The sequence below is a fragment of the Saprolegnia parasitica genome (assembly GCF_000151545.1).
Source record: "Saprolegnia parasitica CBS 223.65 unplaced genomic scaffold supercont2.80, whole genome shotgun sequence".
In the NCBI taxonomy this organism is placed as follows: domain Eukaryota; phylum Oomycota; class Saprolegniomycetes; order Saprolegniales; family Saprolegniaceae; genus Saprolegnia; species Saprolegnia parasitica.
The window spans coordinates 121896-136010 of NW_012156474.1; the positions used below are offsets into that span (position 1 = coordinate 121896).

General features: G+C 55.7%; 7 protein-coding genes across 7 annotated transcripts; 4 read left to right on the plus strand and 3 right to left on the minus strand.

Moving 5' to 3' along the window:
* Positions 1 to 4: 4 nt before the first annotated feature.
* Positions 5 to 2737, minus strand: SPRG_12757 (hypothetical protein). The gene is made up of 9 exons (XM_012351471.1): positions 2576 to 2737; positions 2099 to 2531; positions 1632 to 2051; positions 1510 to 1587; positions 1306 to 1463; positions 1077 to 1258; positions 858 to 1027; positions 577 to 806; positions 5 to 529 (listed from the first exon to the last, which is right to left on the minus strand). Exons 1-9 carry the CDS (start codon positions 2723 to 2725, stop codon positions 116 to 118), a joined length of 2235 nt encoding a protein of 744 aa, XP_012206861.1. The 5' UTR covers positions 2726 to 2737; the 3' UTR covers positions 5 to 115.
* Positions 2738 to 3669: 932 nt separating this feature from the next.
* SPRG_12758 (hypothetical protein) lies at positions 3670 to 4200 on the plus strand (the record flags this gene model as incomplete). Its single annotated transcript, XM_012351472.1, has 1 exon — positions 3670 to 4200. One exon carries the CDS (start codon positions 3670 to 3672, stop codon positions 4198 to 4200), a length of 531 nt encoding a protein of 176 aa, XP_012206862.1.
* A 1612-nt stretch (positions 4201 to 5812) lies between these two features.
* SPRG_12759 (hypothetical protein) lies at positions 5813 to 6346 on the plus strand (the record flags this gene model as incomplete). The annotated part of the gene is made up of 2 exons (XM_012351473.1): positions 5813 to 5977; positions 6023 to 6346. The coding sequence occupies 2 exons, from the start codon at positions 5813 to 5815 to the stop codon at positions 6344 to 6346; spliced, it is 489 nt and encodes a 162-aa protein (XP_012206863.1).
* Positions 6347 to 6704: 358 nt separating this feature from the next.
* Positions 6705 to 7247, minus strand: SPRG_12760 (hypothetical protein; the record flags this gene model as incomplete). Its single annotated transcript, XM_012351474.1, has 1 exon — positions 6705 to 7247. The coding sequence occupies one exon, from the start codon at positions 7245 to 7247 to the stop codon at positions 6705 to 6707; it is 543 nt and encodes a 180-aa protein (XP_012206864.1).
* A 2625-nt stretch (positions 7248 to 9872) lies between these two features.
* On the plus strand, positions 9873 to 10460 carry SPRG_12761 (hypothetical protein; the record flags this gene model as incomplete). The annotated part of the gene is made up of 1 exon (XM_012351475.1): positions 9873 to 10460. The coding sequence occupies one exon, from the start codon at positions 9873 to 9875 to the stop codon at positions 10404 to 10406; it is 534 nt and encodes a 177-aa protein (XP_012206865.1). The 3' UTR covers positions 10407 to 10460.
* Positions 10461 to 10708: 248 nt separating this feature from the next.
* On the minus strand, positions 10709 to 11290 carry SPRG_22308 (hypothetical protein; the record flags this gene model as incomplete). Its single annotated transcript, XM_012351485.1, has 1 exon — positions 10709 to 11290. The coding sequence occupies one exon, from the start codon at positions 11288 to 11290 to the stop codon at positions 10709 to 10711; it is 582 nt and encodes a 193-aa protein (XP_012206875.1).
* A 1368-nt stretch (positions 11291 to 12658) lies between these two features.
* Positions 12659 to 13276, plus strand: SPRG_12762 (hypothetical protein; the record flags this gene model as incomplete). Its single annotated transcript, XM_012351476.1, has 1 exon — positions 12659 to 13276. One exon carries the CDS (start codon positions 12659 to 12661, stop codon positions 13199 to 13201), a length of 543 nt encoding a protein of 180 aa, XP_012206866.1. The 3' UTR covers positions 13202 to 13276.
* Between the last annotated feature and the right edge of the window lie 839 nt (positions 13277 to 14115).

Sequence of the window (14115 nt, forward strand, 5' to 3'; positions counted from 1 at the left end):
ATATTGTACATCAAAACGAGTGAAATTCACACTATTTTTTACACGACGAGTTGGTCTCGTCCTCGGAGAGATTATTGCCAGTGTTTATATAAATGCAGCGCGCGGCCTTCTTGTCTTACGCGTCTTTGGGCACGGGCAGGAGCGCTTGGTCGAGCTTGGCGAGCGTCTCGAGCAGCTTCTCGTACAGCGCCGTGTTCTCGCACTCGACGCGGTCGTGCGGCTGCTTCTCAAAGTAGTGGATGCTGGCCATCGCGCCGCTCGGCGTGATGATGGAAATCACGTTCGTCGCGTGGTCGAGTTCCACCTGGCCGTACTGGTCCTTGAGCACGCGGAAGACCAAGATGAGCTGGAGGGCCTCCAGGTCGCCTTCGTCGGCGAGTGTCTCGACAGCGGCCTGCAAGCCCTCGTCTTCAATCACGTCGGCTTCGAGGGGCTCGGTGCCGTCCTCGACCTTGACCGCCTCTTCCGAGGCCACACTCGTCTTGGGGCGGTGGTCGTGCTTGCACGCGGCGTGAGGGTGCATGCTAATCTGCAGCACGTATACGCCTATTGTATGCGTCGTCGAGAGACATGTACCTTGAAGCTCGCAGGACTCGCCTGCGCGTGCATGGTGAGCGCGACGACCGAGTCGGCAATCATGTCGGCGGTCGGCTCGGCGCTCCACTCGATGAGCACCTTCTCCGGCGGGCAGTGCGTCACCATGACTTGTCCATTCACGACGACCGTGTCCGATGTCACGGTCACGTCCGCGTACATTTGCTGGATCATGGCCACGAGCACGTCAAACGGCTGATGCACAAAGGGCACTACACGCTTTCTGTTGGCCACACACGATGAGACGCTTGCACGAACTGTACCATGCTGGCGCTGGGCAATCGTGCCGACGAGCAAGTTGGACGTGTACTGGGCGAGGTCGTCCTTCTCCATGATATGCGTGTGAAAGTCGTGCTCGACGAGGAGACCGCTGATCGGAATCTTCTTGTCGACGGCCTTGAGCTTTTGGTGGCCCGCAATTGTGGTCGCCATCCTACGTGGACCCGGATCAGACGACGGTCGAGCGACCGAGTAGACCGTACGTGCCAATGGCCTTGGCCATCTTTTCGCCGCGAAACTCGAGCACGATCTCTTGCGTGTTGGCCGGCGTATGGATCGTGGGTGCGTACACCTTGGGGTTGTGAAACTTCTTGTGCAAGGCCGACTTAAGACGCATCATCTCGTTCTTTTCGCCGTGGACCAGCACAATGTTGGGCGGCGCGACCTACCAAATGGCATCACAAATCGACGTTGAAATCGACGCAAAGATACCTTTTCGATAAAGCCCGAGGTGCCCACAAAATCGGCATGGGCCGAAAAACTAATGTACTCGACCGAGCAGTTCATCGGGAGGAGGCGGCCGTCCATGGCCGTGATCTCGGTCGGTTCGGACAAGATCTTCTTGGCCAGCGTGCCCTCGACCACGTAGCCTGCACAAGGAATTGAGACGCTCGGTAAGCACAAGTGCATGCAAACCTGGAATCAAGCACGCGTTGCGCTTGTCCGTGCACCACCGCTCAAAGAGCTGGCGCGAGACGCCCGATTGAAGCATACCTAGACGCATGCCATCAACTTCGTTTCGACAAGAAAGGGCGTACCGGGCGAGGCCATGACGACGCTCGGGCCCGAGTCGTCGAAGTCTTCGAGGCTCTTGAGGTTGTGAATGTGCTCAAACTGAAACGGGTTGGAGATGGAGATTTGCTTGCGGATGCGGTCGTTCATCATGTTGATGTACGTCTGGTACACGCGCAGCGCCTTGGCCGCGAGCTTGGAGGCAAAGTAGATGGGCACGCCGTGCAGATCCGGGTGCTGCTGCCAGTGCTCGTCGAGAATGAGCAGCAGCTCTTGCGTGCGGCCCAGCGCAAACACAGGAATCAAGCAGCGCCCGCCGCGACGGACGACCGACTCGACCTGGCCCGTGAAGCGACCCTCGCGTTCAAAGACGCTCTGGTGCACCTGCACGCCGTACGTCGACTCGACAATGAGCACGTCGGGCGAGACGCCGGGAATCTCGGCGGCTATACAACGCAAGTCCTTTAGTACCCATAGACGAGACGAGACGTACCCATGAGATGGCGGTCGTTCTCGAGCGAGTAGTCGCCCGTGTAGAGGACCTTGACGCCACCGATTTCGATGAGAAACATGCACGCGCCGAGCACATGGCCCGCGTTGTACGGCGTGAACTTGATGCCGTTAAACATCTTTTCCTGGTGAAAGTCGATGATCTCGACCTTTGCGACGCAGTTGGCGAGGTCGCGGTCGTCGTAGATCTGGTCGTCGACGCTAATGTTGGAGACGCGGAGGAAATCGCGCAGCATCATCTGCATGACGGCCTTGGTCGGGTGCGTCATGAAGATCTTGCCCTTAAAGTTGGTCTTCTCCGTAAAGTGCGGGAGCGCGGCCACGTGGTCGATGTGGAAGTGCGTGATAAGGAGCAAGTCGATCTCTTCGGCCTCGATCGAGTCGAAGAACGGCAGCGAGCCATGCCCCGAGTAGCCCTAGCTTCCGCATGAGACCGTGGCGACGCGCCTGCATGGCCTACCGGGTGGACGCCGCAGTCGAGCATGATGGTCTTGCCCTGGAACTTGAGGATGATGCACGAGCGGCCGACCTCATTGCCCGCGCCCAGTGGCATGATGCGCATGACATGGCGCTCGTCCACGATGTCGGACTCGCCCTTGCGCTTCGCCATCGCAGCCACGGATATTCGGATTTGAGGAATTGAGTTTCGGCCTGGTCGATTGTATGCGTTGTGAGAGGTTCCAGCCAATATCTGATGCCAACGGGCGATCAAAATCGGCAATCAACTGATCCAGAACGACCGCAGGGCCGTCACACCCGCCACGCTCACCGACCCTTGACGACCTTCAAATACATTAAAGTGCATTACGGGAGCGATCCACTCGTGTAGCAAGCAAGAGACGCATGTGGATGACGTATTCGGCCGACGACGTCACTGGCTCGTGGTCAGTTGATTGCCGGGCTCGCCGCCTCGTCGCAGCACAGAGTCGCACCGTAGTTCGCGATGGTAGCAAGGGCAAGCGACCTTGTCGTATTAGTGCTGTCGACGGCTGGAGTAGCCGTGCCCACCACGGGCCGTGCTTCCCTGGCCCCGACCAGGCTCCGAGCAAGCCAGACTGGCCTTGCACGCAGGCTCCACCTCTTGGTCTACCGGGCGGAGGTTCAACGAGTGGCCAACTTGGCGTTCGATTTGGCGGTATATACACTGCATTACTGGCCATCTACGTGGCATAGCACTCGGGCTCTCTGTGCCAACACTCCCACGTGCACAGCGTCCACGCCCACGCCCACCTCGTAAAGCTCAAGGCGTCGCGGCCCATGGCCGTTGTCAGAGGTGATGGCCTCAACGCTCAGCGCGACTACTATTATAGTCGTTTCCTCTACTAGCTGCCGCCCGCATGACGCACGTGGTGCGGTCGCCACATGTGTCGTCGGAGGCACCACCTGTCGAGCTGGAGGAGGTCAGTCGAGCGCGCCAAGATCACACTGCAAACACGGCGTCTGTCAAGTCGCCAGCTGGAGTGGACCCAGTGAAGGGACCTGCGATAGAACGAGTGGTCAGTCGCTTGGAAGGTCCCACCACGTGGTGTCATTTTGGCATTGACCCTCGATAGGATGGAGTGCATTTTTCGCGACTGCGTCGCGCCCGCCGTCCCGTTCACGACCAAGTGCCAGTACCACCGCAACCGCGCCAAGTGCCGCGTCGCGGGCTGCTGCAACCAAGTGTACGCACGGCACCTCTGCGTCTCGCACGGCGGCCGGCGGCGCTGCCAGTTTCCAGAGTGCCGCGCCAACGCGCGCCTAGGCCTCTTTTGCACGCAGCACGGCGGCAAGAAGCAGCGCTGCCAAGAGCAGGGTTGCACGAGCCTCGCGCACGCGAAAGGCAAGTGTGTGCGCCACGGCGGCCGCCGACCTTGCAGCGCCGACGGCTGCCTCACCCACGCGCGGAAAGGCGGCTACTGCTGGCGCCATCGCGACCTCTCCGCGTCGAGTGTTGGCACACCGCCGGCGACCGCCGACTCGTTTGCACCGTGGAGCCTCCTCGACGGACCACCGTCGACCGAGATTGACGGCCTCGACTATGCAATCCTGCAGACGCTGCTGGTGAGCCCCGACGCGACACCAGCACTGCACGTGCCCAATTAGTCGATTGTCTTTTCCATAATTTAAATTGAACGTAGCAGCATGTTTACGCAGCCCAGGTCTAGGATACTGGACCCGAATCGTGACAGGTTGCTGACCACTTGCTGATCGGCACTGTCGACAGACCCAAACCTCAGAGTGTGCCTCCTTCACAAGACGTTCTTGCTTGGTACGTACGCGCTTGGTCGTCGTCGACAAGGCTTCTTGCTCTTGGTCGCAGTCGACCGACAGCATCATGGCTACCAACGCTGCGTAGTGGATGTACTTCTGCCCCGAAATCCGTCGCACCGGCGTTCGGTACCCGGCAATACGACGACTACATCTATGTACAAGTAGCGGTGAATAGCCACTTCCAACTACGTTGAGAAGCCAAGTGTGAACTAATGCGCGACGTCACGAGCCTTTGGCCGCCAGCAACAGAGCAGCTGCCAGCAAGCGATGAGAAACATTGCGCGACGTCACGAGCAAATCATGGAGTGCACCTCGAACCCGTGAATCCGCCATAAAGTCTCGAGAGACTTTGCGCGCTTGAATCGTCGCGGCGTACCAGGACACGCGAAATGGCTGTCAATTTTTGCCGCCAGCACGCGTCCGTGTCGAGTTGTCGATCCCACGGTCGGCTTGGATTTTATTGAAGTTTCCAGTCGAGCTCCCGAGGCGAGAACGTGCTTTACCCTCGCACTATCTACCTGGTAACGAGTTCACCTTGTAGAACGCTTGAGTCGGGCACTTAATAGACGATCATTCGATTGACCGCTCGCCATTGGGAGTGGCGTGGCGGGGTACAAGCGACAAAGCTAATGCAAAATGCCAATGTAGCCTACTGTCGACTCATCGAGTCTACCGGTATCTGGACGGCAAAAATTCAACTTCCTGGCCGCACCCGGAAGCACCGGTACCACGTTCAACACAATGTCGGGCAGAGTATGAGACGGTTGATTGCATCCAAAGGCACTGGATCGTCTCCACCACGAGACGGGTCGCCGCGAGCTACTTCGAGCCTGGCCACGGGTATGTGGTGCGTACCAAACCAAACCGGTAATATGTGCTAGCAAGTGTCATTTATTTCTTTGGTGCTAGCGAAAACGCGCTGGCGATATACGCACAACAATGGAGCGCTGCCACGTCGGCGACGTGGCATTTCAAAGGCCTTGTCATACGCACAACCAAACGCAACGTGGGATCATATAGCTGGTCTGTCCTACGTCGTGGCGCAAGGCGTCATACGGGTGGCCATTAGACGCGCGCTGATGAAAGCGGTCGTGTGTGGGCAAAGACGCCATCTCAATGCGCTCACTGAGCACAACAACACGCCGCATCCAAAGAAAGCACTTGATCCATCGACGCCTTCTCCGTACGAGTGTGTCAATCGGACCGTGTCACAAACCGACGCGTGCATTGCAGTCTACAACAACAGCACCAAGCAAATGAACCAAATTATTTTGGAGGCAAAAATACTGTTTGAAGTGGGACAGCGTCCACGACCCGCGCCACGAATAGTACTACGCAGGTACTTGGCGACGGACGATGCGTCGTGCGATGGCTTCTTGCACTGGGACGTTTAGATCTTGGTGGCATTGCTTGCAGCATTTTTCAATTGACATACGACGACGTGATGAGTGTCGAGTGCTGCTTCCATGGTTGTGCGAGTCCGGTGGTGTCGGACTCGACCAAGTGCCTCCTGCACCGTCATCGGCTCACGTGTGCGCACGAAGGCTGCGGCAACCAAGTGTACGCGCGCGGCTACTGCGTCCGGCACGGCGGCAAGCGCACTTGCAGCGTCGACAGCTGCGATGCGAACGCTCGTGCCATGGGCCTCTGCTAGCGCCACGCACTGCACTCGACAAAGAAGCACTGTGTCGAGCCCAATTGTGTCAGCTTTGCCCAAGCCAACCAACGCTGCGTACGTCACGGCGGCGGCCGTAAGTGCAAGCTCGTGCACTGCTGCACACTGGCGCGTATTGCAGGCTTTTGTCAGCGCCATGCCAAGCTCTTGCAACCAAAGTTAACCAGAGTCGCTTCACGTCTCGCCGATGATGTGGTTGCCGCCAACGACGCCTTGTGGCACCTTGATGGCATGGACGACCTCGACGCCTCGATTCTAGATGGTGTCTTGAACCACACGCGCCCGTTTGCTCTGCCGTCGTAACGTCCTTGGTTCAAAGGATAATTAGATCCAACTGTGAGAGAACCGTAGTCCTTAACCAGAAAATGAAGGACAAATGTGAACTTTAAGGGTTTGTTTGGACACCTTTAATGGGTAGGCTTCAAAATATAGAATGCTTTGATGTGGAGATCGCTTGGCTGAGCGGTCCAAGGCGCCAGTTAAAATAGAAACCCGCTTTAAAGACGGCGCACGTCTTGGTGTTGGTTGTGCTGTAATATTGGAGTTGGCACAAACTGTACGTAAGATGCAACACCACAAGGCGTTGAGGGCCCGACATAAAACAAAGTAGAAGAGTGGAAAACAATGGTAAATTAATTTTGAATAGAATAAATGATCTAAATCACGCCAGGTACGGGCGCGTCGAGTCCAGGACACAGTCAAGGATCGAGTCGTCGAGAGCTTCGTACGTCGTGTCCAAGTACACGTCGTTGGCGATCCACTCTTCGGTTTCCATAAGTGCCAAAAGGTCGCAATCAAACGAGCTCGGCTCTGAGAGCAGCTGCTTCGAGTGGCGCTGGCAGTAGCCTGCGATGCGTGCGAGGGTTTGGCACTCTTCGACCTTGCACTTGCGGCCACCACCGTGGCGTACGCAGCGCTGGTTGGCATGGGCAATGTTGGCGCAGTTCGGTTCAATGCACTGCTTCTTTGTGTTGGTGAGACCGTGGCGGGAGCAGAGGCCGCCCGTGCGGGCATTTGCAGTGCAGTCGACAACGAGGCACTGCTTCTTGCCGCCGTGGCGGACACAAAGGCCGCGGGCGTAAACTTGGTTGAAGCAGCTTTCGATCGCGCAGCAAAGGCGGTTGCGGTGGAAGGCGCACTTGTTCATGTCCGTCAAGGCGGGGCTGTCACAGCCGTTGAAGCAGCAGACTAGGGATGTGCTCATGGTCGGAGGTCGTGTGCTCGTCAAAGACGATTGCAAAATGAGCTGGACGAGCACGACATGCGCATGCGATGACAACTTGTCTTGCGAGCGCGACCCCACAACAACTCGACAACGTCGCCTCGAGTATCCGGTGCGATGAATTTTGGCGCGACCCACAATGATGGTCCTCAACACTTGCGATTTGTATACTCATGCAATCAGCAGGTGCCGTCGGTCGGGTGCTACGTCGTCCACGACAACAGTGTGCGAATCAGCGCGTGCAAGCTTGCAAAATGGACGCATTTAAAAACAATTGCATACCTGCGCTTCACGGGTACATAGGAGGACGGAATAGCACTCCGACGGTTTAATCTATTGAACGCGTCGTCAATTGAGATAATATCGGCACTGTATACACAAGGTACATTCAAGCCCATCATGTCAACTACGAATGTACCACCGCTTGCGTTGATTTTGGAGGCGCACATAAGATCTACAATGGACACTACGGACAATCATTTCGTCGCTAGTGTCACGTACAGTGTATTTTACAGAGTGGTAAGCACAGTGTATTCACTCGGCAACTCGACGGCAAAGCCAAGTGGCGAAAGTGGCATCCAAGAACTCGTAGCACAATTTCACAGCACATGCTTTTATTTTACAAGTGACGCGACAGCATGTGATGTCCCGAGTTCTGGATGCACGGCATCCAGCAGCAATTGACAAATGGAGTTACGGCGTACTCCCGGTAGCCGGAACCACTTACACTGGACCGGAACCACTTTCACTGGACTTGACTGTGGCCCGCAAGCGACGACTCGGGCGCCGTGGGTGGAGTGTGCGGACACAATGGCGACACAAAAATATTGTAGCGTTGATTTCGAACTTTTGGACGTACCTTTGAGATTGGATAAGCTCTCGTAGTAGTACCACGGGTCGTCAGTCCTCGTCAGAAATGGGTCTGGCGAGTGGGATTGCATCGGCCATACCAATAAGCACCGTCACCGTGGCGCACAAACACAGCGCACACCACTTCGTTCTCCACGTTTATCGATCACTTTTTCACGTCGAAATGCGAGATATTGGTTGTTTCTCGATCTCCAAGTGGAAGACCAAACGTGAACGTCAGCAGGATCATACTACGCGTGAGGAGCGTGTGTGTTGACCCTTACGTCGGTCGGTGGACAGACCATTTCTAAAACGGAACCATCTCTTCCCGCGTTTTTTGTGCGCATCGATAAAAGGAGCAATCCAGCGTTTACTAACTTTAATCTTTGCGCATTGAAGAACGCACTTCAAGAATTGGTCATCTTATGCTTGCTAACCGAAATGAAACGTACGGACGATGTCAATGACACCACCCAACGAAGCCTTACTCCATGCCCGAAATCGTTATCGCAGACGCTCATGCAGGCTCACTTGTCTGCGTGGCGACGCCAAGGTGCATGATTGTGTGTCAAACAGCCTCAATTTGACCGTGGGACCTCTATGCGTTCTGATTGGGGCATTTGTAGATTGTTTGTTGCGGAGGTCATCTCATTGGTCCGTTCAAATTCGACCGTCTACGGCACTCACAAACATGCGGTTCGCAGGCTTCCGCATGTTGAGAGCTCGTTCACACTTCCTCAATACGACGAGCTCGCCATGACTTTCTATACGCTAAGTGACTCCTATTGACAGTGCCATTAGGATATGGTATCTCCAAAAGATACATCTCGCTTCGCTGTTCATTATCTCGGTCACGTCGGCTGCATGGAGATTTTGCCGAATGTGCAATGGACATTGATGTAGCGTGGTGCCAGCTTTGCTCAGTACCTCACCCACCAGAATCGACGACGGCGTCAGGTTGTGCGTCGTCACGGCAGTAACGTAAAGTATCGAGTGGATACGAGTCCTACGGCTTGCCTAGGGTGATGAGCGAGTTGGAAGGACGACGCAGGCTATGAAGGCGCCATTACTTTTGATATAGAAGATAGAAACAAAAGTACCCTGCCCGTGCTCAAAGCTGACTTTCTGGCGCAAGCTCCGTAGCTACAGATTCGTAATGTAAAGAATGCGTGCTACTTCATAGAAAACAGATCGCACGGCCCCTGAACAGCCCTGTTGAATGTACGTCGGTGTGGCTGCGTACGTGTGGTTATTAATCGCCATGTGAAATCGATGATCGGGTCGTACAAAGTTGGCACGAGAGCTCAACATTTTGTATAACAGTAGCATCACACAGCTCGACTATTTTCCGGGCAGCAAGAGGTCAACTGCGCCGGGATGGTGCGCGGGATTCCGTCCATCACTCGTACAAACTGCTGTTATTAATGGTGGTCCATCAAACTCCAGGTGGATTCGTTGACGTCGTTCTGGTAGTCTACAGTTGTCGCCGTGTGGACGCTGATTAACCCCCTCCTGGACGCTATTACTTGTTTGAATCCAAGACCAGCCGGGACATGACCAATTGAAATGGCACTTTTTACTTCGTCTCTGATTGGCCCAAATTTGGATTGCTTGTCAAACGCTGCATCCCATTAGTCGTTGCGTGGCCACTGTCGGTGGGAGGCCCGATGCATTGCTTCCGACTTTGGAGTGGGCAACTGCAACCGAAACAAACGAGGGTGGACTCATTTTACTTTACGCCACCGCATCTTCACGTCGATGGAACACGCTCCTAGCATCGTTTGCCGGTTTAACGGCTGCGAAAACATCGCACTACCCAACCTCGCCAAGTGCGACTTTCATCGCCATCGGCTACCGTGCCAAGTCCACGGCTGCAACAACATTGTGTACGCTCGGAAGCTTTGTGTGCGCCATGGCGGGAAGCCCCAATGCAGACACGACGGTTGCGACGCCAACGCCCGCGGTGGCGGTTTCTGCGCCCGCCACGCCAAGGTGCACGTCAAGCACGTCTGCATTGAGCCGCGCTGCAGCAACGTCGCCCATACCAAGAGCAAGTGTGTACGCCACGGAGGTGGACGCCGCTGCCGCGAGCCCGAGTGCAACACGCTCGCTCGCTCGGGTGGATTGTGCCGCCGCCACGCCGATGGTCCTATGGAAATGGACGACGAGCCGATCTGGCGCGACATCGCCGTCGGCATGGACTATGTTCCGACCTTTGAGGACTTGGACCAATCGATCTTGGACTGCATCTTGGCGACGACAGAGCCCATGATGACGGCCATGCTGTATTAGAGCGTCGTGCGCGACTCTTACTTAGTACTATTTAATGAACGACCTGTATTTTCGAGACTTCCTTTACCGTATGCTTAACATTGGCGCTATGGATCTTGCAAATTGTCTGGAAGACAAGAGACGGTCTCCCTCACCTCCTAAAGTCCTAGCACTAGGCAACTGGCAGGCATCAACTCCACTCTGAACACGAGCTTCCGTGTTCGTTGTTGAAGTGAGTCTATTTAGATATAATTTACACTGAACTGGATATGGTGGTGGACTATCGATTCCAAGGTGCTACGATGAGCCGGCCGCCGAGAGGCTTAGCCGAGCGGGAGCGGGAGACGTGGCGTGTAAACGGCACATGCCGGAACAAAGTTGTCGCGTAGCCATGCGTCGTGCCGCAGGGCGGCCATCGTTTGGAAGAGGCACAATGCTTGAGTGTTCAGCAGCTTGGTCAAGAACGCGGCTCGTTGGGCGGCTGCCTCAGGCGTCACAAGGGGCGCCTCGGGGCGAAAGACTCGGTCGTTGCGGGCAAGCCAGACGGTGTGGAGCACGCACGCGCGGAGGATCGGCCACATCATGGCCACTGCACGCCGACGGTATCGTTGGCCTGTTACCAGCGGTTCGAAGAGGAGCGCGGAAAGCGTCGTGGGAAGTTCGAGCTTGAGGGCGTCGACGAGCGGCTGAAAGACCGCCCACACGGCAGTGACAAATTCGCAACGAAGCAGAAGATGGTCGTACGTCTCGAGGTCGCCGCAGACGGGACAGACTTGGGCGTCATCGGCCAGAAAGTAGAGCCGGGAGCGGATCGCGACGGCGCCAAGCACCACACGGTACATGAAGTCGGCGTATCTTGGCAGGATGTGCTCGGGTTGGCGGTACTCGACGGCTGCAGCCACCATGGCCGGCGTGGCAAAGTGGTCGTCGGGGAGTTGCAGATATCTCGTGGGAAGGAGGCACTGGGCCGCGACGTCGTGTCTGCTTCCGTGTTCGTGCTTTCAAAAGAAAAAAAGGTCCGGAACAAGGCGAAGTGAATGGATTCGTTTTGGAAGTCATTTGCGGCCGTGATAAATGTAGGATTGCGTTCCGAGTTGACACTGCCTGCGAGGTGTAGCCACGTGCGGTCGCACAATCAAGTCGGTAACGTACTTAAATGGGACTCTTACGACATACAAATGTCATGAGAAAAATATCGGAAGCGCACCTAAAGGGGCTACTGAATTCCGCCGTCGGACAATTACATTGATGTTGATCTCGTTACCAGAGGCAACGAACATGCGTGAGTCCCACGTTCCGCATCAAACAAATACCGGTATGTTCTCGCTCGCGAACCGCGCAGAGCAGCCTTGCGAATCTGCGAGTTTCATAGGTTTGAAGATATTTCCACGACGTCCTCATAGGACGACGACCGTCGGAGCTGCTCTCACTAAATGGTCATGATGGCGGACGCAATCAACGTCGATAGTCTACACTACCCGTATGATCAGCACGAAGAAAGTCCGACAATTTTATTTAGCATAGTTTTATCTATTGTAATAGACGACCCACTTCAACAACAACACGTATGATCAGCTTCATCGCGTACACTGCAGCAAGATAATGAAGCCGAGGTTCATCCGAGTGGATGAAAACAACCCACCCTCGAGTCGGAAAACAGCCCATGAGAGGCGCTCGAGAAAACCACTCGATCGAACGTGCAGCGAAGAGTCGATATCGACTTGTCGGCTCGCGAGCGTCCGGAGGTGCTCTCTTGACACAAATCGGCGTGCAAACATGTCTGGTCGGGTCCACGCCTCCCGCCCAGTCGACGCTAATTGACACCGCTAGTTACATCCAGCAAGTAGACATGGTCTTTGCTTGCCTTTGTTTTGCCGCGACCCCGCGTACGAACGCAACGCAAAGTGCAATTTGGCAGTGCACAACTGAACGGCGCCGTCCGAACTCGCTGAATTCCGCGCGTTTTCCGGATTTTCCGTCGCGTTGATCAGGTCCAAGAGTGGGACGAGCCAGTTTGGGATGACAGGTCGAGCGCCACAGTGGGCCGTTATTCATCTTCAAGGTTTGTCGCCAATTATTTCAAGCCCACGTGCACCAAGCACTGTACTGGTCCATGTATGGGGGGGCACCGAAACTTCAGAGCCCATCACTCATGCGCGCCATCGTGCGCTGAATGGTCGGTCTCATGTATCGATATTGTCCAAAATGGGATCACCTTGCGGAAGAAGATCATCCGACCATTTTTCATTTCATCGTCTTTCCTCCGCATCAGTATGGACGCGCAGTGTTGCTTTCGCGGCTGCTCCAAGCCAGCCATGCCGCAGTCCAACAAATGCGCCTTTCATCGCAACCGCCTCTGCTGCGCCGTGAGTACGTGCAACAACCAAGTGTACGCTCGTGGTCTCTGCGTTCGCCATGGCGGCACCAAGCCGTGCCTCACCACGGGATGCGACGCGAACGCCCGCACCGGCGGCTACTGCTCGCGCCACTCGCTTGTCAATACGAAAAAACAGTGTGTCGAGGCAGGATGTGCCAACATTGCGCACTCGCGCAAGAAGTGCGTCCGTCACGGTGGCGGCCGCAAGTGCAAACTCGCCGAGTGCGAAACGCTCGCGCGCATCGCTGGCTACTGCCAACGGCACTCCAAGCAGCTGCTCAAGGATGCCGTCGCGACCAACGAGATCGTCCCGGATGCTTGGATCGAGGACGCCATGCCCATGGACACGCTAGACGACCTCATTCTCGACTTTGTCTTGATCAGCACGACGACCGGACTTGTTGCCTCGGGCGATAGTTTATACAAGGACATCGCCTAAGGCGCAGTGCCCTTTTATGTTTATAAGTTATACATGGCCATTGAATGCAATTCACAATACGGTATGCTTGTCGCGAAACCGATAAGAATCCACGCTTGCTCGCTTGTCGGTCGTACGTTCAGGCTACTAGTATTGCATTTGTACAGTGCACTACATGTAGTGAGTCGATGGATGTCGTAAACCTCGACTAAAATCAAACTTGTCCGGTCGAGAAAACGAGTGTCCGAATGGCCTATATTTCTCGCCTTCAACGCCAGTCTCCATGATTCGATACAAATGTCATACATTCTCACAGGTGTTGGTTTCAATCTAGGTGTATCGTGCTCGATTAAAAATCGTACATCTCCATTTCAAAAGCACCAAACAGTGGTGTCGTCGGCCCCATACGCGGTGAGTCGATCAAAAGGCACTGCAGGATCATGTTGTCAAGCTCCTGCAGATCATCGCTGGTCGTCACACCAACTTCGATCGGACTTGCGTGCAGCGACACTTTGAACGGATTGTGGCGCCGGCACAAGCCGCCCGTGCGTGCCAAGCTTGCGCATTGCGCTTCTCGGTAACGCCGCGCGCCGTAGTGTCGGACGCACTTGGACCGCGAGTGGGCGAGGTTGCGGCAGTGGATCTCCGAGCACGTGCGCTTGGCGGTAGGAAGCGCGTGCCGCGAGTAGAAGCCGTCGATACGGGCGTTCGAACTGCAATCATCGTGGGCGCACTGCAGCTTGCCGCCGTGGCGCACTGCAGCTTGCCGCCGTGGCGCACGCAAAAGCTGGCGCGCGTAGACAATGTTGGTACAAATCGTCAATGTGGCACACGAACGCGTTGGCGATGAAACTCACACTTGCCGAGAACCGGCAAAGGCGCGCTGGGTGCAGCCGTTAAAGAGGCAGCTCGTGCACGACGGTGCGCGCATGTTG

What these genes read in the sequence shown, in the direction of transcription:
- SPRG_12757 (XM_012351471.1), bottom strand. Translation starts at nt 2,725, where the DNA reads ATGGCGAAGCGCAAGGGCGAGTCCGACATCGTGGACGAGCGCCATGTC. An exon ending in CGTCGTCATGGCCTCGCCCG is followed by an intron (nt 1,588 to 1,631) that starts GTACGCCCTTTC and finishes GCATGCGTCTAG; the next exon opens with GTATGCTTCAATCGGGCGTC. An exon ending in CGAGTCCTGCGAGCTTCAAG is followed by an intron (nt 530 to 576) that starts GTACATGTCTCT and finishes TACGTGCTGCAG; the next exon opens with ATTAGCATGCACCCTCACGC.